A 23,289-nucleotide genomic window follows, 5' to 3' on the forward strand; every position below is an offset into this window, starting at 1 on the left:
AGCCAGAAAACAAAATCTGTTCAAGGATTTGAACATGCCATCTGCCAAGTAAACATCCGGAAATAAACATTATGTAACTGCTGTAGGCGCGTTTGGCTTAGTCTTCAGTGGGTGTGTTCATAGCTTTCGCTGGTAGTTGACGCGAACACAGCGGAATATAATATGTGTAGAGTTGACATAACGGCACATTGAGAAAAGTCGAGGAATATGATATTATATGAATCATTACGATCTTATTTCGTGTTAAATCTACGATCCCTGCCGTACAGAGAAATCCTGTTACGTAATAACTCTTCCAAGTTCTCTCGCGGTATTTGGGTAATGGAAGTGTCAAGAGTGTCAACAACGGCCAAGCAGCAGCACAGCAGCGCTGTCCGGAGCTGGGAGGGGGGGAGTGAAGAGGCACTCTAAACGTGGGGTATGTTTAGCGCATATTTTAATAAAAATGTAATGTAAATCGTCATTTAAAGAAAAAAAATGTGTGTGTATATGTGTGTCTGGATATTCATAAGGCATGCACCGCGCTCATACAGTCGTGGCTTGGTATATGGGCACTATTTAGCATTAGCGTGCTAACGTGTAATGCTAGCTACTAAGTTGGCGGACGTGTTAGTGTAACTTAAGGCAAGCTAACGAAGCTTCCATTAGCACTTAGCATGAGCTCAGCTAGGGGAATGTACTTGCACTAAACAGCTTTTTTTGCTAGACGTGCCGCGCCTTCTGATATTTGGAATGAGTTTGTTCAATGTTAGCTTCCATGTTCGTTATAATGACACGTATGTCAGGTTGTGGAAAACAGTATTTCACGTGCTTAGCAATGTGGATGTGCTACCTTGCGGCCCATTTCTCATAAAGTCATAGCTAACCAGTAATGGATTGGTAACCTGTGTGTCCTGTCCACAGTCTGTAACCCATGTCTTATAGCTAGCTACATAGCCGGACTACATCGACAGCGCTAATAGCCAACGCCAGTGACTCGATGCTGCTAAGTGGAGGTTGCATGGTGGGGTGCTTTGGCTCTTGCTGCCTCATCGTTGAACGCTAGTCCCACATTATACCCAACCGAGTCTAAAGAAATGCTCAAAACAGGCCCACAGTCTTCGGCCTGTGTCCCTCCTATCCAGATGTTAGTGTGATTATGGTGACAGATGAGCAGGCACGTGTAAATTATGACGATTTAGATTGTAGTTCTTAACAGCTCCATGACACTCAAACTGATGCTGTAGGTTAATAACATTTGGTAGTAACATATCTGGTGCCTTTATGTAATATGTCCTGGGAACCTGAGCATCAGCTGGTTTATTGCTTAATAAATTAGATGGCATTGCTGTGTTTGTTGCTTTCTTTTACAGATCATTTGTCTGAGATGGCGGATGACCGGCCCTTTGTATGCACTGCCCCAGGATGTGGGCAGGTATGATTTCTTAAGACATACCTCTAACTTTAAACAGCCAGAGGAGTCTGAATCTCTGCTTTTTATTCTCTTGTTATTAAATGAACCCAGCTTAGCTCACCAATTACGATTGCTTATAAGGTGCCGTGTAATGTATGATGAAACATTGCTTTAATAGTGGAAACCAGGCGTTATTAATCTCGCATCAGGGTTAAAACTGTCTTGATATTCCTTAAATGTCATGTGTGGTGTCTTTTGCAGAGATTCACAAATGAAGATCACCTGTCAGTACACAAACACAAGCATGAAATGACATTAAAATTTGGTCCTGCCAGGACAGACTCTGTTATCATTGCAGGTAATGGCATCGCCATTTGTCTTTGTCTGTTAAATTAAGCTGAGCAGAGGAGGTGGTCAGTGCTGAAGGTGATATTTTTGTCCCCTAATACTGACAGTTTTTGTTTTGTTTTTTGGCAGACCAAACCCCCACTCCCACACGTTTTCTGAAGAACTGTGAGGAGGTCGGTTTGTTCAATGAGCTGGCCACCTCCTTCGAGCAAGAGTTTTGCAAAACACAGGAAGATGAGCAGAGGACGAAAAACCCGGTGAGAAAGACAGAGTTACTGTAGATCAAGCGGTGTGCTGGTTTCGAGATAAAATCTGAAGGCTTTCATCTTCTCATCTTTGCTTTTGGTCTTCAAGGCCGCACCTTTACAAACACCCTCTGAAGTAAAAGATGAGGATGAGGGGCCCTTACAAGTCGATTCTTCTCCTCCTGGAACTCCTGATTCCTCGTCCAGCATGTCAGAAAACAGCGGAGACTCTAGGGTGAGAGCTGTGTTGTAATTTGCTGTCCTTGTACGCAGGTAAAAATGATGGACACACAAAAATAGTTATATTGCTTAATTTATTAACAGGAGATCTACACAAAGCCCGTGGCAAGCTCTGCTCCCACTCCAACTATTGTGCGTCCTGGTTCTCTTCCCCTTCACATGAGTAATGACTCACTACACCCCACGTTGCCATCTCCAACCTCCGTCATCACACAAGCTCCACCCTCCAACAGACAGCTTGGGTAAAATAATTTAGGTTGCTTTGGTTTGCTTTACTGTTTGTTGACCATGCTGATAATTTGTAAAACTTAAAATGAATTAACTGCTGGTAAAATGTAGAAATTATAGGTCTTCATTTCACATCACCAACTAGCAAGAAAGTCAGTAATCCAGTCCAACCAGAAATTAAAGATGGGGCTGTTTGATTTTTACCTGGTGGGGAGATATGCTCCGATTAATTAGAAAGTCTATATTTGTCAGTCTGGTTTTATTGAACCATAAAGTGCCTTTTAGACTCTGTGTCTGTTATTTATTAGCCATCATTTATGGCCATCGTAGAGCTGTTGCAGTTTTTGGTTTTTTTTGTGCAAAAGAAAGCATCACTTTTTTCCTTTTTTTAACAAATTGTTTCTCTACCAATATTTCAACTTTTTTGAGACACTCCCCCCAATCTTAAAAATATAGCTGCCTCTCCAGCGAATCTCTTATCCGTAGACTTGGATTACAGTTAGCAGCTGTAGTCGTTGTGTTGTACCACAGTTTAGTGTAGCAGCACATGAATGTGCTCGTTAGAGTGGTCCTGCAGCTTGCAGTGGATCTAGAGAGTAGAACAAGGACTACTGACTTCAGTCGCAGATCAACACAGTGGAGTTAGGCTCCTTCCTGTCATGGGATTGAGACTCAATGGAGAGGCAACAGTTGCTACAACAGAGACCTGGTACACCTGGAGGAGTGAATTTTTAAAATTAGAGGGAGGTGAATATCTATTACTACATGAAGTCTACTATGGAAGGTCAAATAAAAACGCTAATCGGTGAAGCTCGTGGTGCAGTGTTGTGTCCAGAAAGGATAACACAAAGCATCTTTTTGTTTTTTAATTTCCTAAAGAAGTATGGTTACTATCATCGTATGTGTCTTGATCTACTATGGAAATTGAGGCAGGTATTGGAGAGCTGCAGCTCTGTACCACTCCGATTCTCCAGACTTCCTTGTTCCTCAAGTCAAACTTAGCTTTGAGAACTTTTGAGTCACATGTTCATGCTGCTTGTGTAAGCTCTGTACAGTTAACTCATGAAGAAGTGTTCATTGGAAAAGTGAAACGCTGTAAGCCCGGTCCCTGATCTCTGCTCTATCAGTGGGAACACAGTGGGGAAGCACCTATTTACAAATGTCTAATCTTGCCAACAGCTCTCCCACAGGCTCGTATCCATTGGTGAGGCACCTCCCTAATGGGCAGCCAGTTCCTCTCCTGCCCAGTCCTGTGCAGATGACCTCAGTTATATCTGTAAGATATTTTCCAGAAAAATGAAAAACTATACAACAAATCGTACTTGGGATGGTATTTTAACATATTCTTTTGATTTTTCCCTCTCTTCCACTTCATGGATATTTGTTGCTATGTGGAGCTTGCGAGGCCAGTGAACACAGTGCCTAACATCCCTGGGATTCCAGGACCGCCTGTTGGAGGGGCTAGCAGTGGTTCATCCTCCCCATCTGGCTATACTCTTCACTCTGAGGCAAAGATGGTGAGAGCATCAGTTGTACTTTCATCATTTTGTAGGCTGCAGGCTAAAAATTTCATTTACATAAACAAGCTAATGACATTTATAAAACTTTTACATGACCTGGGTGTTGTCTCTGTGTCTTTTTAGCGGTTGAAGGCAGCTCTAACTCATCAGGGCCCAGGAGCACAAGATGGCATCGGTGGGGGGTCGGGATCCATCCCTGCTGTTCCACAGCGACAGGAACAAAGCCAGCAGCCCTCTCAAAACTCTGATGCACCATCACCTGCCCAACCACAGGTAGGTAGTGCACATATCACACAAGTTATGTGGTCCTAGAGCACACCTAGGACTAGACTTTTAAATGTGTGTGATGAAGGAAAACCTTTGAATGTTCCCTCAAAAAGCTAAATGAGACTGAATACTAAAAGCTGTAGTTTTCACATTATTGATGGCATCAAAGAGAAAAATTTAGCAGAATGTCAGGCTTGTCCAAAATTTGTGCTCATGTATGCAAAATAAATGCTGAGCCAGTTTAAGTCAACCATGAGCACTGGATTAAGTGTTTTAGGCTTGGATGCTTTAATTTGACAGTTAAGTGCACCAAATTGTCTGCTACTCCTGAATTCTTACCCCTGTTAAATGTCAGGAGTTCCTTATGCAGTTGTTCTGTTTTCCCCCACTTACTGATCACATTTGGGTTTACAAGTAGCCAACTTTTACCCCCTCCTCATTCTCCAGGTGTCCCCTGCTCAGCCAACAGGGGGCAGGCGGCGGCGAGCAGCAGAGATGGACCCTGACGAGAGGAGGCAGCGTTTTCTGGAAAGGAATCGGGCAGCTGCTTCCCGCTGCAGGCAAAAGCGGAAGCTGTGGGTGAACTCTCTGGAGAAAAAAGCAGAAGATCTGGCCAACATGAACGTCTCCCTCACAGTGAGTCGTCTCCAGAGCGTACATCAAGCATGTAAACACCCTGGCGGTCATAAATGGGTTTCTGTGGTGATATGGTAAGAACGGGGCATGATGGGAATGATTTATGTACTGTATTTCTTTTTGTGCTGCCATCAGAATGAAGTAACCCATCTGAGGAATGAGGTGGCACAGCTGAAGCAGCTTCTCCTGGCCCACAAGGACTGTCCTGTCACTATTATGCAGAAGAAGGCAGCTTTATTAGGTAACCAGTTGAAATAACGAACTGACCATCAGACTTCTTGTACTGTGTCACTTGTGCTAGGATTCATCTGTCACCTCATCCCATCTAATGCATTATTTTTACTCGCTCACCTCTCTAAGGGTGAATGTTGCTCTCTCTGTCTGTAGCTGCAGGAGGAGAGGAAACCTCCAGGGATACTTCCACTGAACCCATTGGCTCCCCGGCGGCAGTCATTCAGCACGTGCCGTCGCCCTCGGCAACAAGTCCGGGGGCCACCATCAACGGGCTGAGCGTGCGGGCTGCAGAGGCGGTGGCCATGTCGGTCTTGGCCGGCATGGGATCGGGCCAGGCTGCAGGGGTTGTCATGGCAACGCAGCCGCAGTCCGCCCCGAGATGATCCGCAGACACTTAATAGACCAGAATGAACTCGAGTGGCATTCGGAGGTCGGACTCGTGCAAAGATTTCTGAAAAGAGGAACCTGCCCTCAAATCCCCCTCCCCTTCCAACCCACACCCCAAAACTAAGATCCACTTCCACGCCCACCCAATTCCCTCACAGTCGACGATAATCACACAAAGACGCGGCACAGTGCCTCCGTCAGCCCTCCACTCCAAGCAGGCTCCCTTTTTCATCGAAGCTTCGTCACTCTCTCTATGTAAATATGAATTACACGTCAGACACTCACTCTGCAGGGTTTGGGGTAAGTTCTTGTTCAGTTCTGACACTTGGGAAAGGTTTAAAGGCTCGAGAAGAAAAATCTGAATGGAAAATCATCGCATCAGAAACATCGTTTTTTTTATAACTTCCTTTCACAAAGCCACTGTAGTCCACCTTCTTCCCACACACTGGTTGTGATGAGTTCTTTTTTTTCTTTTTTGTTTGTCTTTCCCAGGCTGACACTTTTTCTGTAAAATATCTTGTATTTTTCATGCGTAAGAAAAGATTTTTTATGCCCGATATGTTAGTCAGATAATGTTTTGCTAATGCAGTGAAAGTCTGAGGAGAGCTGAATGCAGTGAGCAGTAGCCTGGAAAGTGTTTCTATTGTTTTGTTTTCAACCTGTTCTTTCAGTTTTGAGTTAATACACTTGTTGCTTTAGTCAGCTGAGTTCTTAGCAAACCAAATTGTAGATGGTGTACACTGTTTACCCTGTGATTGTGTGCCTGACACTTTTTTTTTTTTTAAATCATGTATTTTAACCCATTCAGAATGGATGACATGTTAGTCCTGTGTATCAAACCCTAATGACTGCATGGAGTATTAAGGGTGAAGATTTACCACTGTTTGTGATTCATCCTATTCACTGTTTTCTTGTTATTTTTCGGTTCTCTAACATTGTTATCAATGCAAAAATCGTTGTAAGGATTCCATCCTCGGTCCTAATGTAACACACTTGAAAAGTTTGATCCTTTAGACGGCCTTTAAATGATAATCATACGTAGATTTTTAAACTCCAGTACCCACGCATTTCAGTTGAGGAAAGACTAGTGCAATATATTTTTCTATTGAATATCGATGTTCTTGCATTTAGCTGACATGTGTAGCCCAGCTGCTGAGGGGGTGGTGGGTGTTTGGTCGAGTTTTAAAAGCTAAAGTTATGAGGTGACCAAAGCAAATGTGAAGATAAGTATTCTTGAGTGAATGAGATTTGTGATTAGTGTGCATTTTTAGAGAGTTACAGGTGTCCTGGTCTTGTGTGCTTTCCAACTTTTGACGAGCCGTCTTGTATAATGAAGTAGACTCAATACTTGTGCACGGTGCTTCTTTTTAATTGCAAGTTTTAAAATGCAGCTTATTTTATATGGCATTGTACTTCCAAGACTATCATATTGCCCCCCTCCCTGCTGCTCTTTTATAACATGTCTTTGTTTTAAGATGTTTATTTTTGCTCTGTGGGTATGTTAGACCCCCCACCCCCCACCCCAATTCATGTAATAGTACTTCCCCTTAATTTGTAAAGAGGACAGTTTTTAAGTGTTTAGCGACAGTGAATCCACATGGGAAAATGTCTTGGAAGGAGTTTACTCAGGCCTCAAGATGGGATACATTATTTGTGTACAGTCTCAACTAATGAATAAGTTGTCTTGAGCAAATAATAAAAATAAATTAATGAACCTGATTTGTGCTTCAGTAATAGTATGTTGGGGTTAAAAGTAAGCTGCTTTTAAGCCTGCAAGTCATTTTTCATTAAACTTATAGCATCTTTTTGGGTGCAGCTGATGAAATAATAGCATAAAAATTTCCGCTTTTTTGGGGGGGTTGGTGGGAAACTGGTTAAAGGGTGTTAAATGCAGGATCTAGACCACTGATTGAAACATAACTCTAAACATAGTGTTACCTTTACTGCTGTCAAAATAGGTTGATTAACCTGGCCAAAAGGGCAACAACGTAGATACATAGAAACACAAATTCTATTTATAATATAAATATTATTATAATTATACAAATTAACAGTATTTACTCAAATAACATAGTTGCACACAGATCTCAACAGGGCTTGACGTGGTTAAGACAAACCCCTGAAGTTCAAACTGATCATTAGCTTTAAAGGGACTTTGAACATGGCATAGTTGTTGTGTCAGGTGGGGGTGGTCTGAGTATTTCAGAAACTGGTTATCTAGTAGGATTTTTCACACAAGCACACCAGCCTAGAGATGGTTATTTCCATGCCACCCTGAGCACACCCAAACCTGTCTGATCTCAAAAACTAAGCAGGTAACCAGGTCTGGCCTGGTTAGTACTTTGATGGCAGACCGCCTTGGCATACCAGGTGCTGTAAGTTTGGGTTGGCTTTAGCTCAGGAGGCGTCTACTAATTGGAAAGTTGGTGGTTCAATCCCTGGCTCCTCCAGTCTGTATGCCAGATATCCTTGGGCAAGATACTAACCTCATGTTGCGCTCTGATGCATCCATTGGAGTGTGAATGTTGGATAAAAAGTGCTTGTATGAATGAGTGAATAAGGCAAGTTGTATATAAAGTGCTCTGAATGCTCAGAGTAGAAAGATGCCATATACGAACCAGTCTATTAAAGTTTTACATAGAATGGTCTGAAAAAGAAAGCATCCAGTAAGCAGCAATTCTGTTGATATAAGAAGAGAATCACCAGACTGCTTTGAACTGACAGCAAGGATAACTCAAGTAAATACTTGTTACAAACGAGGTATGCAGAAGAGCATGTCTGAATGCACAGCACGACAAATCTTAAAGCAGATGAGCTACAGCAGCAGAGACCACAGCGGGTTCCATTCCTGCCAGTAAGTAACGAACAGGAAACTGAGGTTCACCAAAACTGGATAATAGGAGACTGGCTCTTAGGTCTGATGAGACTCATTTTTTCATTTTGTGCAAACGGCAAGAAAACATGGATCCATCCTGCCTTGTGTTCAGGCTGCTGCTGGTGGTGTAAATGGCAAGGAGTATATTTTCTTGGCAGACTTTGGGCCCATTAGAACCAACTGAGCACTGTTTAAACTCCACTCTTTCTGTCTATGCCCATCTCTTCATGCCACTGTCTTCCAGCAAGACAGTGTGAAATGTCACAAAGCTCAAATCATCTGAAACTGGTTTCTTGAGCTTGCCACTGTACTCAAATGACCTCCACAGTCACCAGATCTCAATGGAGCAGAGCACATTTGGGAATGTGATGCACCTTGTTGAATCAGCAGTTCTGGAGGCAAAAGAGGGACCAACCTGGTACTAGAAAGGTGTGACTACTGAGTTGACCGGCGAGCCTGTTTTATATAAAGAAAAAAATGAGTGCGTACATGTGATTTCCGGGCGCCATCTTTGTTTGGAATAGGTGGAAAATAAATAAAAAGTTACGCAGCCTGAAAAATTTCTTAAATTTGTTAAGTGTGCAAGTGAACATTACATTTTTTTTTATTCAGATATTTTGTTTTTATTTATCTATTTTTTATTAGGAAAAGACCCCCCCAATCCACGGGGGATTAAATATTTCCTTGAAACATCACACAAAATATCTCCAATAAAACCTGGCACCACTTCCACCATTAGTGCATGAAAATACGTGTACAAACTCGAGCTAGCACCCACCTGAGGGGAAGGTGGCAGGTGAGCTGAGGCGACAGGAATGCTGTTTTTTTTTTTCCTTTTTCCTTTTTCTTTTTTCTCCCAGCTGTAAAAACACAACAGCAGAGGGAGCAGAGAGTCTGCTTTTCATCCCACCATCCTGTCACGGCAATTACCGTCAAGCCCGGTCATGTGACTGACGGACTCCTCTGGCGAGTTGTTCCCATCTCCCACAGTCATGGCGGTGTCGGGGAGTCGCGGAGATGGAGTAAACAACACGACTACTACATCTTGATTTTTTTTAAATCCCCCCCCACCTCTTCCTCTGAGCTTCATGGTGGATCTTACCTGCTGTCATTTGAGATTTCACAAACATCCCGCAGGCTGCTGTGCTTCCAACGATGGCCGACCGCGGCGTTGATCTGTCGGCTCTGCCTAAAGAGGTCAGGGACCAGCTGGCGGAGTTGGATCTGGAGCTATCCGAAGGTAGGGTTTGCATACAGCGGCGATAAGTAGGTGGTGGTGGTGGGAAAGCTGCGGCTCGCTGAAGTTAATAGAGAGGGCTGCGTGAGCGTGTTTGTGTGCAGTCATCCACAGTCTGCTTTCCCGTGTCAGCTGGAGGAGAGTCGGTGCTGCTGCAGTGCATCGGGACACGACTGCAAGAATTTATAAAAACAAACTGACCTCCTTTTCCAGCTGTTGTTTCTCCATCAGTCATCTTCGTGTGTATGGCATGCTCTTAGCATGATCACCTTAATATTTGGGATTTTTATTTATTTATTTATTTATTTATTTATTTTTAGCTTCCCCTTCTCTACATTCTTAATGAACCCACGCAATGTTTACAGAGCACATACACTCCTGTCTAATGAAATGGGTCAAGGCATTGTGTGTGAAGAATTTGTGGACACGAACTAATTCATTGGGCTCTCTGAACGCTCTGAACCCTGAACTGCTGCACAAATAAAATGGATTTTGTGCATTTATTTATTTATTTATTTTTGTAAGAATGGCTGGAAGAAGAGAGAATATGGAGCTGACTGTTATGCAAGTCTCCTCCTCACACTGTGAATCACTGTGCAGCAACTTGATTGGTGCTGTGCAGTTCTCAGGTGCCTGGGGGTGGATGAGTAATGTTGTGTTTCACATGGAGAGCCATGCAGGAGGAAGCATGGGCCACTAATGATGCCTCAGTCTCTGTTGCAGCGCAGAGCCGTGTAATTACCTGGAGTTGCCCAGCCCATGTGAAAGAAGAGGTGAAACTTCACATGGGCACGAGAGCGAGAAGAGCCCTGGCAAAAGTGTCGTGACTTTCTTTTTTTATTCATTCAAAAGGTGACACCTCTGTGAAATGTAAAGAATGTTTCCCCCCTTTTTGGTTTAGATTCAGGTTATAGGAACTGCAAAATAAACAAAACAGCACCACTCTTAATAGACTAGACTCTCAGAGCGTGACTGCAGCCTGCTCAGACCTGAGCTAGTGCTGGGAAAGAGTTGTGTCTTTAATTATAGGCTCCAATCAGCAGTGTGATAATGAGAGTGAATAATTGAGGATGTTCACTGTATGTTCATCTCATTGAACGTAGCTGAGAGGCAGCGAACGAGAAATAATCGTAACGATGTGCGCACTGGCGTGCAGTAATGGCACATTCATAACTGCGATTGTTATCATCCTACACTTTTCCTGATGAACTTTTAAAAAAGAAAAAAAAAGCTTGTTTGTGAATGAATTAGGTGACTGCAGTGTCAGATCAGTTTACCTGGTGTGGGTTGGTGTTTGAGCACTGTGGCATGATTGCAAAATGTAAGTGCCACTGAGCCCACAAGGCAGCACTTTGGTTGTGAAACTTACTGTTTTAAGAGTTTGATGTTTTTTAAGTCAGATCTTCTGTAAGAGAACCTATCATGTAGTTTGGAAACGTCTTTGTAAAAGAAATGAATATCCTCTGTTCCACTATAAATATAGTTAGTTGAGTGTCTGGAGCATCAGTTTTTGCAGGTCTTATTATTAAAATGGCCAAAAGCAATAAAAAAAAGGTTTATTCATAAACTGTTAGGACTTTTTTCTTTAAATACATGAAGGCCACTCAATGCGAGGTCTGAGTGTGTGTACCACTACCTTCAAACATGCTCCAGATTATGTCAGTCCTTAATTTGAGAAACAGATGCCTCTTGGGTCCTCAGTGGCTACTTCACTGAATAATACTGCTTAGAGCCAGATTGTGCTGGTTTGTGAGGGACGCTGTTGTCTTCAGCATGGAGTAGCCTTCTTTCCTTAGAAGAAGAAAAACAATAAGTTTTAGAGGAAAGTTCTTCTGTAACCCACAGAAGCTGTGCTCGGTACACTTGACCAGCCAGTTTAACCAGTTAACACCGTGGACCACTGGGCCACAGGAGGGAATTTGCTAAAAATGGTTCTCTGTGCACTTTTATAGATATTTATGATAAATGATTTCTTTCTAGTATATTTTTATTCTTATAATGGGAGGAAACAAATGTGCTTTTCTTTAAAAGATGTCTATCAGGTTTCAAACTACTCGTTATTTACTCGAATCTGATTTGATTTCAAGTCATCTGATTTCAGCTGTGTACAGTTTTCGGTGTTTTTGCTTTGTTATGACCTCGCAAACGGTTGCTTCTTCATTCTTGTCAGATGGTCTGCCTGGAGCAGCTGTTGCTGGTCTTTTGGTGCAGCAAGGAGGAATGTTTGAGCATAGGGGCGTACCGTGGTCAGAGTTACCTGCGAGAGTCTTTTAGTGAGATTGTGAGGTAAGTCGACACCACTTGTCCCTCTTCTGGGGACTGAGCCTCAGAGGGTGAGTGCATCGTTTGTAACTTTAGATCAGACATGATTCTCTTGCTAATGAAAAGGTTCGCTGCTGTCCAGATGTCCTGCTTCTGTATCCGCAACTTCTAGTGAGATAAAGTGCCCTCGCCGTCTGCTCAGAATACACACAATGGGACAAGTCGAACAGCAGCTGGACCCCCAATGAGTCTGAAGCTCTCTCATGGCTATCTTATACATGGCAACAATCCCCCCCATTGTTGCCCACATAGATGGGACTCCCCTAGCAACAAACAGAGGAAAATGTGGATCAGCGTTTTTTTGACAGAAATAGTTGTGGGCTGCAGTGTGGGTGTTTATTCCTCTGTATTTGTGTGTGTCTGTGTGTGTGAGAGGGAGAGAAAGGGAGAGGGAGAGAAAGGGCACAGCTCCACCTACTTTAACCTCTTTGACTGTACGGACACAAAGAGAACCTTTGAGGCGGGGGGGGCGGGGTTGGTTGGTGTCAAAGACTTGCTGTTTGAACTGAACTGGAATTTGGAGCCTCTGTTTTCTGCATTTGAGCTTCATGATATCAGCAGCTTCTGTCTTCAGAGTATGTTAGTGAATGAAAGTAAAAGAGGGAAAGTGAAAAACAACCGCGCAGCTTGTCAAACAATGTTGAGTATCCTGTTTAGTTATTCTCCAGTCAGACAATTATTGATTTGAACTTAATACTCGTGTTGTGGGATCACAGCAGCTGTGACACCATTTCATTGTCAGATCACACCTGCCCTTGAGCTATGACTTTCACACACCTGTCAAGCTTTTTGACTCTATTCCATTCAGTGCTGAAATGCTACCAGTTTTATATACCAAATGGAAAAACATGGAAATACATCATGTGGGAAAAAACTCTGGTACAGGAGCATACTGTGGGAAGGGCCCATAGCCCCCTTGGCCCTACTTCCGGCACTTTATTCACTATTTATGGGATGGCACTGATCCATCTTCAAACTCGGGCTTCATTTTGAGCTCAACTCAGCTCTAGTAAAGTTTGATGATAGCATCTTGTACAGTTGCAGGACTATCGCGTTGAAAAATCTGGCCACTGTGAGCCCGTGGAGTGGACCCTATCTACACCTTTGTAATAGTTTGCACATTTTGCCATGGTGTATTCTTTGAAGATCATGAATATACGTCTGCATTTTTATGACAGTTTATCCAACAGTGGGTGAGATATTTGAGTAGACTGTCAGATTAAATTTGCTGCCCCCAAACCTATGCAATGCTATGCTAAAAACAAAACAAAAACAGCATTTTGCTATTATTGTTGAACCTTAGATATCATTTTGGTGCCTGTAATGATAATATTTGCCATCTGCGCCATGATTTTCTGCATGGATGTGTTTGACCATAAATGCATCACGAGTCCAGTAAGACTGCAGTTATGTGTTCGCGTAGTATTTTTTTTCTCATATTTTTACGAGCTCCCCAGTCCCTGTTGCAAAGGGCCGGCTGTTGAGTGGACGTGTGTATTTTCTAATGAACAGCATCCATCCCGCTGTCTGCCTGCGATGCTGCTGCAGAGGGGATGCAGGTTTTCATGTCGGCAGCCCGTTACATACTGAGAGAGAGGGAGAGAAATGAGAGATTATAGCCTTGCCTGCGTCTCTCAATCTAGGTCACAGAGCATCAGGGGGCAACAAGCCTGGCTCATTTAGCCTGTGAGTCACAGTGGGCCAGGACTGCTGCGGGGGATCTCTCCTCCTTTTCCCATCCGCTCTGACTCTACAAATGGCTTCTCTCAGTCTTCTTCTGTCCCCCTATTGCTTTATTATTTCAGTATTACCCTCCACAAAAATAGATGAGATGCTGTCCTGTGTGTCAGACTAAAAGAAATAATACTGAAGTAGTTCTGCTGGCATTTCCTGCAGTGAAGAGTGTTAAGAGCAGAAGTAGGGTGTATGTATGTATTTTTTATAATAAGACCTAATACAGTTATAGTCTGTGATTATGACAGACTGTATATAAAAGATGGACAGGTTTGTTTTTAGAAGTTGGCTTGGCTGTCGTATTGTTTGCTTCTTTATTTTTAAACCGGACATAACCACATTCAAATTAGGGTAGACCTGCAGTGTTGTCTGCTAGTGCTGGCTAGGTTGATTTACTCTGATTTGTGATGGGATGCTAACTTTGGCCAGTAACAGCAAATTTAACCTCTTAGGGTGTCTTTTAGAGCAACCAAACACTGAACATCATCAGTCGACACCCACCTAAAGCAGCCACACCCTTAATATCACATAACATTAACCTTATAGTATAATTGAGTGAAGTTAATCCTTTGTAACTGTTGGTGAAATGACCTCTACCAAACCCTGTTTTTGTACCAGGCTTTAAAAATGTGTGTATTCGTGTTGCAGAGCTTACAGCTCCATTTATTTGTGGCTGGTGTGCACACAGCATGGACTGGGACAGGAAGGAAGCTGATTTAGCCTGTCTCTTTAAAAGCTCATTAACTGTTGCAGAGGAGCTGCCCTCTGATCCTCACTGTCCCAGGCCACAGGCTTGATCCTACACCATGAAAAGATGAAGTCTTCTGCCACTTGTTTCACAGCAGGATCCGGTTTGGTTTGTTTTAATTTGTGGATCATGGTTTTCATGTAAAACTTTGCATGTCCATTTTCACCATGAGCGCAAACACACTGTTACTAAAAACCCTCTGCTGCTTTGCGTACTAAAGAAACTGAATTATTTAGATGACACTCGAGCGCACCCCTCCAGCTGGGTAACTGAATCGTCTCACTTTCAAGTTCACAGTGAACCACAGGTGGGTCTTTAGCCTCCTTTGGCTTTAAAGTTGTGCTTCCCAACACCTTCTGGTAATTAAAGCTAAACTTCCTCTGATCTGTTAGTTTCCATTCTCACGCCACTTTCCGCTAAAAATAGCGCAAGTCAAAGAAATGCCAGAGTGAGGGTGACAGTGTTGGAAACAGAGAGAGTGGTTAAGTCGATATGCTGTTTGCTGAATTATTAAAAAGTGGCAAATAGAAGTGGCAGTCTGACTTGGCCTCACATGCTTCAGTCCAGGCAGTGCACTGCCACTTAATCCAAGTTTCTTTCTAGTTTACGTTGCTTTCACTTTCAGACCGAGCCTCCTGACCTCAACATGTTATACTTATTGTACCTGTCAGCGGGTTAATATTTTGATAAATTGTCCTCATCATAACTCAGCCCAAATCAATTACTGGAAAATACTGTTATAGTAGCTGCTAATTCAAGCACAAGAACTACAGAGGAATAGCTTAAAAGACCCCTCGTGCCACTTGACCCTTTCAATCAGATACAAGGCATCTGATCCTGCCTTGACTGGATGTCTGTGTCTGTGATTAAACCAAACATACTCAAATAGAGTTAAACATGTAAGTTCATTGTCCTAACACAGACATGTTAGCCTGCAGTTTTGTTGCCTGGAGGCCTTGTTGGCTGTAATATGCAAACTACGTTACACTCGACTGTTCACCCATCCATTTATCAACATCCGTCGCACAAAAGCACCTCTTCAGCATGTTGTTGATCATTTTGGAGCCAAATGCAAATAAATACTCATTCAATGACTGAGCAAAATTCACAAGCTTACTTCTGTAAATCTATTTCATCTTGCATTTCATTTCATCTGCTTCTAAAGCGCCATCGTGTTCATTTAACGCAGGGGTGGGGAACTCCAGGCCTCAAGGGCCGATGTCCTGCAGGTTTTAGATCTCACCCTGGGTCAACACACCTGAATCAAATAATTAGTTCATTAGCAAGCCTCACAAGAACTTCAAGACATGTTGAGGAGGTAATTTAGCCATTTAAATCAGCTGTGTTGGATCAAGGAGACATCTAAAACCTGCAGGACACCGGCCCTTGAGGCCTGGAGTTCCCCCACCCCTGATTTAATAGGTCATCAGACGCCCTCGTCTCAAACCCTGCCAGATCATCGTCATGGATTCGTATGTCATGTTCCCTCGTGCTGCATCACACAGTGGTATGGACACAGCTCTTGTGTGGCCACCCACACCCTGCCCCCAAATCCCCCCCACACACACACATGCATTTTTTCCTTTTGAAATTTCCCATAAAGCCTTTATCAGATTGAAACAGCCATATGTTGAAGCACATACAGGAACACAACTGCACACTGTGCTAAGCTGTTAAAACCATTATACGGGAAACATGAGGCTTCTGCCACCAATGATAATGTGCTGAGATGCTTTTGCAAATGTGGGGGAGAAATGCAGCTGAGTGTTGGATTTTCTTATAAATCATATTAGTCCATTGAGAGCAATTAGCCAATTCCCATCAACCCGTGAAGACAGGAAATGCACTATACACTTTAGCTGGTTATAGTTTCAACTGTATAAATAAAAGCCCCTTATGGGTGTATATATTCTACATTTTTAATGTTCCTCCGTGAATCTTTTGCATATGAATACAGCAACAAAGAAGTTTTATTCGGTGGGACGAGTAAAAGTTCTGCAGTCACTAACAGATTAAAAACAAGGCATCTGATTGGATAATTATAACTGTGAGGTCAAAGGAGGGGGTCCTGACAAAAGTAAGAAAAGAAAAACCCAAGACGAAGCGCTCAGACTTCAAATAACCAAAGAGGCAAAAAAGTTCTTCAGAGCAGGGATCCTTAAGCAAAACCATTAACAATTAAAGCAAGTTATAGTATCTATAATATTTATGAGAGGCCTAATAACCTTTTAATGCTTTCTTAATTATTTACAAGTCAGTTTGTAAATGCTTAGCTGCACACTTTAATAGAAGGGAATATAAAAAAAGACATAAAATCGAAAAGAAAATCATCTTAAATGAATTCATGGTGAAAATAGTCTTTCACCATGAATTTGAAGTGTTTCAAGTTTCTACAAGCTTCTGAGGGAAACTTCACACTGGTTAATGAGGAGTGCCCATCATAGTTTTCACGTCTGGTTCTCTGGAGGTTCACGTTAAGCCATGCTTTCCTGTCCTCCAAAATAAACTGTCTTTGTGGAATGGTTCTTTGGAAGTATCAGGCCTTGCATTAAACAGGGCTACTCTCATGTGTGTTGCTTAACACCAAAACAATTAATTTTTAAGTGAGCTCCTTTGGTTCTTTTGTTGTTCTTATACAACATGCAACTTTTATTTTGAAAAACAAATCATTTTTTTTTATTGAGTTATTTTTAAATTTTGCTCATAAGGACCACATCACTTGTTCACAAATCCTCTTGTTTGATCAAATTCTTACAGTTGATGTTACATACTTGGATACTGGCCACTGGTACAGGTCTCAGCAAGAAAACTGGTGTGTGAAGAGTTTTCGTAGGAATTGCAAATGACAGTAAGAATGAGTTAAGCAGAGGTAGCCTGCTTTTCTGCTCCGCCAGGCTGATTGTTCTGATCTCATCAACTAAACCACACTTCCACTTGCTGCTCCATTCACTGATCCTTAACCTTTGCTGTTACACCATGTTGAAACCTTACCAGACTTTTTTATAATAGCTTTATCTCCCATTTTCATTTTCTGTTTTCCTTTGCTGTTCTAGAGTGTACAGGCTTGGTCATGAACCCTCACAGGGAGAAGTTATACGTTACAGTCAGCTGTACAAATACACTTGATGTAATCTGACTTGACTGGAAAGGATTTGACTGTGACATCTGCTCACCAGGCAGTTCTGTGACGCCGATCTAAAAGTGTGTTGAACTTCACAGTCAGCATTTCATCCCCCACCACCACCACCACCACCACCACCACACACACACGATTAAAACCAGGGATACAATCCTCGCCTGGGTTTAGACTCGCTTTGTAAGACGCAAGACACATTTAATGCAGTCAAAGCACAAAATCATAGCATTTGCTAAGTTAGCATAATATTAAAAAAATATAAAAACAGATATAAAGGTTGCTTTTAACAGCGTGCAACACTCTGTCAGCAACTGGGTGATGTTTTTGGACACGGTGATAATTAAGGCCCTGCTCCTGGGACATTTTTGTTTTTAGGTTTACATCATTTGTCATACATATTATAGCCAGAACTCAGCGTCTCACTGGTTGTGTAAATCCCGTAGGAGGATATGTGCTCGATGGTGTTCAACGTTTGTAACGGCTTCTTCCAGCAAATGTTGAAATGCGGTGTGTCAGGTGTGTCTCCACGCCCTTTTCTTTCAGTCTTGTTTCCAGCAAAGAAAGAAACTAAGGAAGGAGGTGGAAGGGCTGCCGACTGAGTCACGGTTTCATCCCAGACACGTCTTGAGCTCAGAGTGTGGAAGGAAACATGGAAACACGAATTGCACTGTTGGCCAGAGTTAACCACACCCTGCTTACAATTTCAGGGAAAACGAATCACCTGAGAGATCAACTACAGGGAAACCGTGTGTGCGGTGTGTGTGTGTTTTAGAGCTTGAGGCTTTTTTTGAAGCACTTTCTTTCACTCACCAGTGCCTGTAATTCCAGTTTTATTGTCTGACAGAGTAAAGGTACACAGAAATTCTCTTTGCTCTCTTTTCGATAATCCATTGTTGTTTTTTGTATCCTCCCAAACGGCAATAACTACTAAAACCATCATTATAAAATTCTATAAAAAAAGATAAATCTGTTTTGTTTGATGAAATAAAACATTGCACAAGACACCTTGAATTGGTGAAATGATCTTTAAAAAAAAAAGCAGTGTAAAAGTGTGATATGTCAGACAGTGTAGAATAAGATCAAGGTAGAGGAAAGGAGAACAATATGGAAGTCACAGAAGAAACAAAGAGCTCCAAAAGTTTTGTCAGTAGCACCCTAACTGTCATTCACACTTGCATGGTCTTGTTGATACGCTTGCATGGTCTTGTATTCACAAGCAGTCTGGACTGATTGTTCAGTACAGAAAGCATGCATCATACAAAGGAAATGAACCATTTGCTAGGATCTACATTTATCTTCCATATAGACAAAAGTATTTGGATGTACATATTTATCTACAGGGTGCACCATGTACCAGGTCACCAGTCTGTCACATGGCTCACACAGAGAGACAGACACAATACATTTTTTTTTATCTAGTTATATTATCCCAGTGTGTATCCCAGAGCTGATAATCAAATTGAAATGTGTTCTTAATATTTTGTCCCCTTAATATATTATTAATGCGTGGAAAAAATGCTGAAATGTCACCACCAGGTTTCAGTTCAATCTTATACATGTTCCCTTGAATTCAGTCAACAAAGGCAGAGGAGGCCCAGTGCCAAAGAGGAGGGGCCACATGTCAGTTACTCTGGGTAACTTCGGATACTTCACTGACAAACTTGTTTTATTCCGTTTGGAGGATCCTCCTGGGAGTTTGCTTTTGTGTGATTATAGTAGACACATTATCATCAGGCTTATTCGCTCTTGTAAGATGAGAGAAAACAGCAGGAAATCCATGTTTCCTCTGTAATATTTTAGCAAGTGTTTATATAATTTTCACAAAGCAGGTGTTAACATGACTTTAAGTTGTTTGTTTCTTTTTTCTTTCTTTTTGGAGAGAAAGCAGTTGAATGATAATGCGATGAGGGAGAGAAAGAAGCAGGGAAAGAAAATAGAGGGCAGTAGCTAATTATTATTCAGACTGAGTGCCTGTGGGGAGGAAGGAGAGTGCAGGCCTGCTGCAATTCAAATAATCTGAAGCTAGAAAGTGTGAGAGTGTGGAGGGCTTAGACAAGGCACTGCTTTGATGTTTCTCCCCTTCACGTCGTGGAAAGTGAAAACGTACGGTCCGAGGTGGACGCACGGGTTTCCTTTACTGATGCAACTGTCGAACAAAGACAGGAGAGCAGAGTGGCTGCGGCCTCACAGCCTGACTGTAACACTGAAACAGTCGGATGGTGACCTCTCCACCAATAGGACAGACGTGACTGGGCCACTCTGAGAAAGTGGGTTAACGAGTGAGGCCCTCATCACCTCAGCAGGGCTGTGATTTGCCTCGAGCAGATTTCTTTGACTGTTTGCGTCTATAGTGTGTGTAGACACGTTTGTCTTTATAATAAGCCAAGCTAAACAATACATCTTTTTAACTCTTTTTCTGGTAACATTTTATAATACGGCCTGCAATTTACCCACGATTTACCCACAAATACATAGCCAAGTCTGACTAAAACAGTAGTGCCTCGTGTCTTTACTGAAAAGTGTTGGTAAAGTATGGGAATTCCTGAATATAGACCCTCCTTAATTCGTTCCCCCTTGGATGCCTGCTATGGGTAACCCTTGTTTCTTTTTTCTGGACTGAGCACCCGAAATATGGTGGTGATATACATTTAGGGGACCGACACTTATCATTAAGGGCACAGAGAAGGTTGTCAAATGTCGTATTTTTGCGGGAAAGAGTCAAACAGTGACGACCTTTACTTATGAGACTTGCACAATGGTGAGGAGGAAAAACTCTCCCAACAAAAACATTTCAGCTCATAAATATTTCAGGGTTGTTCTTATTGAACAGAATGTCAGAAAAATAAGATTTTATCTTGGCCATTGCAAAACATTAGTTTTTTTTTTTTTTTAACAATGTCATTGTGGATGTACCTGTGTGCTTTGACTCATTCCGCTTGCACAACACAACCGAGGTCCAAGGTCATGGACTGCTGCTCCGACACGCTCCTGCAAAATTTCTCAATGAAATTCAGACTTAATCTGTCCAGGTCCCAAATCATGATGGTTCCTCCACATAACTTGTTTTGTCCTCCAGACACAACATTTATAACTTTTATCAGAAAATTACACTTTTATCTCATCTGTATGTCCCCTGAGTGTTACCGAACAGTCAATTTTTTTTCTCACACTGGACACTAACAAAGATTAAGTTGAGGTGTGGAGTTATCTGCAGGTGCCCTGCTGTTCCCGTGGATTTTTTTTTCACTACTTCTGGGCTGTGTTCATAGTTTGAGCTTCGTATGATGCCCGACACTATGGAGAGTTCCTCTATCGCTAGACTAGGGATGTTAAACATAAAACCCAGGGGCCAGAATGGCCCCAGCAAAGATCTCCGATCCAGCCCACTGGATGGCATTGGAACATGTAAAGGAGAGCATAAACTTTGGAACTTTAACTCCAAATTTTAATAGGTTTTAATAGGATTTATGGGCATCCATAAAACACACCATCTACTAAAGGTGGTTTGAGTTGTTGTGCTAGTTATCGTAAACTGAGAAAACCCCAGTCTTTATAAATGCTTCCGGAGCAATTTCTAGCATATTGCACTGTGATTTTTTTCTATGATGATGTGAAAAATTGAGGCGCGTCACACTAACTGATTCTTCTTCTAAGAACTTGCCATATCAGGTTTTTTTTTTCGTTTTTCCTGTGCCCTTTATTCACAGGGCGAGGCACCGCTACAAGCTGCAAGTGTTGGAGTGTTTCCAATCCCATGGAAAACCTCACTCAAAGTAGCTTTTTGGAAAAGTACAAAAAAAGATGTTGGTAATTGTAATAGTTTTTTTTTTTTTGATAGTCACATTTTAGGAATAATTGATGGAAAAAGGATTATAAGGGAGCACACATACATATTTTCATGCAGGGATCTCATCACCTGTAGTTCACTGATCGCATGCAATGCTTTCACATCGGTTTAACCCTTCAGCTTCAACTGCTGGAGACCAAATGTGAGGACACAGCCGTAAAAAAACAGATGACTTTCAAATCATCCAGATGGAACAGTGATTACTTTGAGATTCATTTAATGCCACACAAGCCCCTCCCCCTTCACTGACTCCATCTCCCTCTCTGCCTATCTGCAGTGAAACTGCCTGTTCACATAAGCTAAAAATAAATTGTGTGACTGAGCGTGGCCAACTGTACTGTTCATGCATTACTTATGGAAGTGTTTGCTTTTCTTCCATTTTCAGAAAAAAAAGGGCCCTCAGTCGCCGAGCAGATATTGTGTTGGAGTGGGCTCTCAGGCGATATCCTCCAAACAGGAGCACTTTCACTGTTGCCGTCCTGTCCACAGTGATGTCAGCAGTGTGGCAATTTATATGGCTGTGGTGTAGGTTGCCTAAGCTTTGCCGTCTCTTCTGCTTAAGAGTTGTGATAGAGGTTCTGTTTAAAACCAAGCAGATTAGTCAGTTTTTAAATATAAGAGGAGAATCTTTGTATCATCTGTAATGTCAATTACGCAAAATGTGATTCTTATTGTTTTCATCCTTTCATAATAACAAATCCAAAAATTCCGACAATCATAAAGCAGGAAACAGAGGCCCAGTTTGAATATCCACCACAGTTAAAAACACCTTTAGCCTAACATGTGAGGCCACACATTCTCACCCTTTACAAAATAAGAATAACTAAAGTTTAAGCAAACTACACTTTCAAAGGTATTGGTGTATTTTTTTTTTCTGGAGTGTTTGGTCATAACTGACGATCTTCATCTAAAGATGAAGTTTGCATATAATTGCGGATACAAATCGTCAGCTATTTCTCTGAGCGGTTAAGATTTTCTAAGTAGATTTAAAGTTACTCAGAGCGAACTTGGATGATGTGTTGACTGCATGTGTTGTAAATCACGTGTGTTTCATGTTGTTTAAGTAATAACATGTTCACAGTGCAAACCTCTTTGCACATCTCCTGTAAAGAATTCATACAAATTTGTGACCTTGAACCTCTTTCTGTTTTGGTTTGCGCTGGAAGGCCTTCTGTTTTGGGGATTCGTGTAACCATCATGATTTTGTCCCAATTTTATGCTGCTTTGCTTTCAACACACCACTTGCTGCTTTATATTCCACCCTTTGTCTTTGTAACAAGGTGCTCACTTCACATTAGTGCTTTTAACTTTGTGGTTTGTTGGAACCAGATCAGAAAATCCTCATCTCGTCTCTGTTGTCCTCTGTGCTGTAACTGGGCAGAGAATAAAAAATTAGTGCCAGAAAGATTTGTATTTTTCTTTGCTGTGCATCTCAGAAGCCTAAATTGTAATCACCGATTAAAACTGAGGCCCACAGGACATGATGCTACTGAGTGACTGATTTACAAACATCAAGGTCCTCCATCAGTCAGCCAATACTTGTAGTTGATATAAAGCTATCTCCCCTTCGTACAGACATTTTCAGGCACTGTAAAAGGATAACAGGTTGTTTCAGAGACATGTGGAGATGAAGTTTAAAAAGCAGCCAGGGCAGCTACTGGTGAACATACTGAATGAATCATTGCTGATCAACACAATTACTGTAAGAGTGTGTACAGGCTCTCCAGATGGATTTTTAGTAACTCAAAACCTGACAGCTTTGCCCACAGAGGAGTTTGGCAGAGTTTCTGTATCGCTTCGGGGCCAGCCAAGAGCTCAGTCAGGCTGTGTTGGGTCTGGTGGGGTGGAGGAAGCTGCAGATGGGCTGTTGGCAGGAGGGATGGAAGATGGTG

General features: G+C 42.1%; 2 protein-coding genes across 8 annotated transcripts in view; both read left to right on the forward strand.

The window, feature by feature from the left end:
- Positions 1-107: 107 nt before the first annotated feature.
- On the forward strand, positions 108-7,217 carry atf7b (activating transcription factor 7b). 4 transcript variants are annotated; one of them, XM_013269215.3, is made up of 12 exons: positions 108-418; positions 1,353-1,414; positions 1,655-1,751; positions 1,871-1,998; positions 2,096-2,221; positions 2,311-2,468; positions 3,634-3,730; positions 3,852-3,971; positions 4,098-4,247; positions 4,704-4,877; positions 5,013-5,118; positions 5,265-7,217. In XM_013269215.3, the coding sequence occupies exons 2-12, from the start codon at positions 1,367-1,369 to the stop codon at positions 5,492-5,494; spliced, it is 1,434 nt and encodes a 477-aa protein (XP_013124669.2). In that variant the 5' UTR covers positions 108-418; positions 1,353-1,366; the 3' UTR covers positions 5,495-7,217. The 4 variants fall into 4 exon arrangements, with proteins under 4 accessions (XP_013124669.2, XP_013124670.1, XP_019214484.1 ...); XM_013269216.3 differs by having other exon boundaries at positions 109-418; positions 4,689-4,877; XM_013269217.3 differs by having other exon boundaries at positions 110-418; positions 4,689-4,877; positions 5,238-5,407.
- Positions 7,218-9,281: 2,064 nt separating this feature from the next.
- Positions 9,282-23,289, forward strand: part of dip2bb (disco-interacting protein 2 homolog Bb) — a 43,042-nt gene continuing 29,034 nt past the window's right edge. For 2 of the 4 annotated variants that reach the window (XM_025907325.1, XM_005469493.4), the window contains exon 1: positions 9,283-9,613. In XM_025907325.1, coding sequence (XP_025763110.1) covers positions 9,529-9,613 — 85 coding nt within the window. In that variant the 5' untranslated portion in view covers positions 9,283-9,528. Of the gene's footprint in view, positions 9,614-23,289 lie in introns of all 4 variants that reach the window. The other 2 variants (XM_025907326.1, XM_005469492.4) reach the window with 2 other exon arrangements.

Source organism: Oreochromis niloticus, linkage group LG5 (genome assembly GCF_001858045.2).
Source record: "Oreochromis niloticus isolate F11D_XX linkage group LG5, O_niloticus_UMD_NMBU, whole genome shotgun sequence".
NCBI classification, from domain to species: Eukaryota; Metazoa; Chordata; class Actinopteri; order Cichliformes; family Cichlidae; genus Oreochromis; species Oreochromis niloticus.

Bases quoted from the DNA above. Each gene is read 5' to 3' on its own strand.
- atf7b (XM_013269216.3), top strand. From the start codon at position 1,367: ATGGCGGATGACCGGCCCTTTGTATGCACTGCCCCAGGATGTGGGCAG. The intron at 1,752-1,870 runs GTAATGGCATCG...GTTTTTTGGCAG, and splicing joins AGACTCTGTTATCATTGCAG to ACCAAACCCCCACTCCCACA. The intron at 3,731-3,851 runs GTAAGATATTTT...TGCTATGTGGAG, and splicing joins AGATGACCTCAGTTATATCT to CTTGCGAGGCCAGTGAACAC.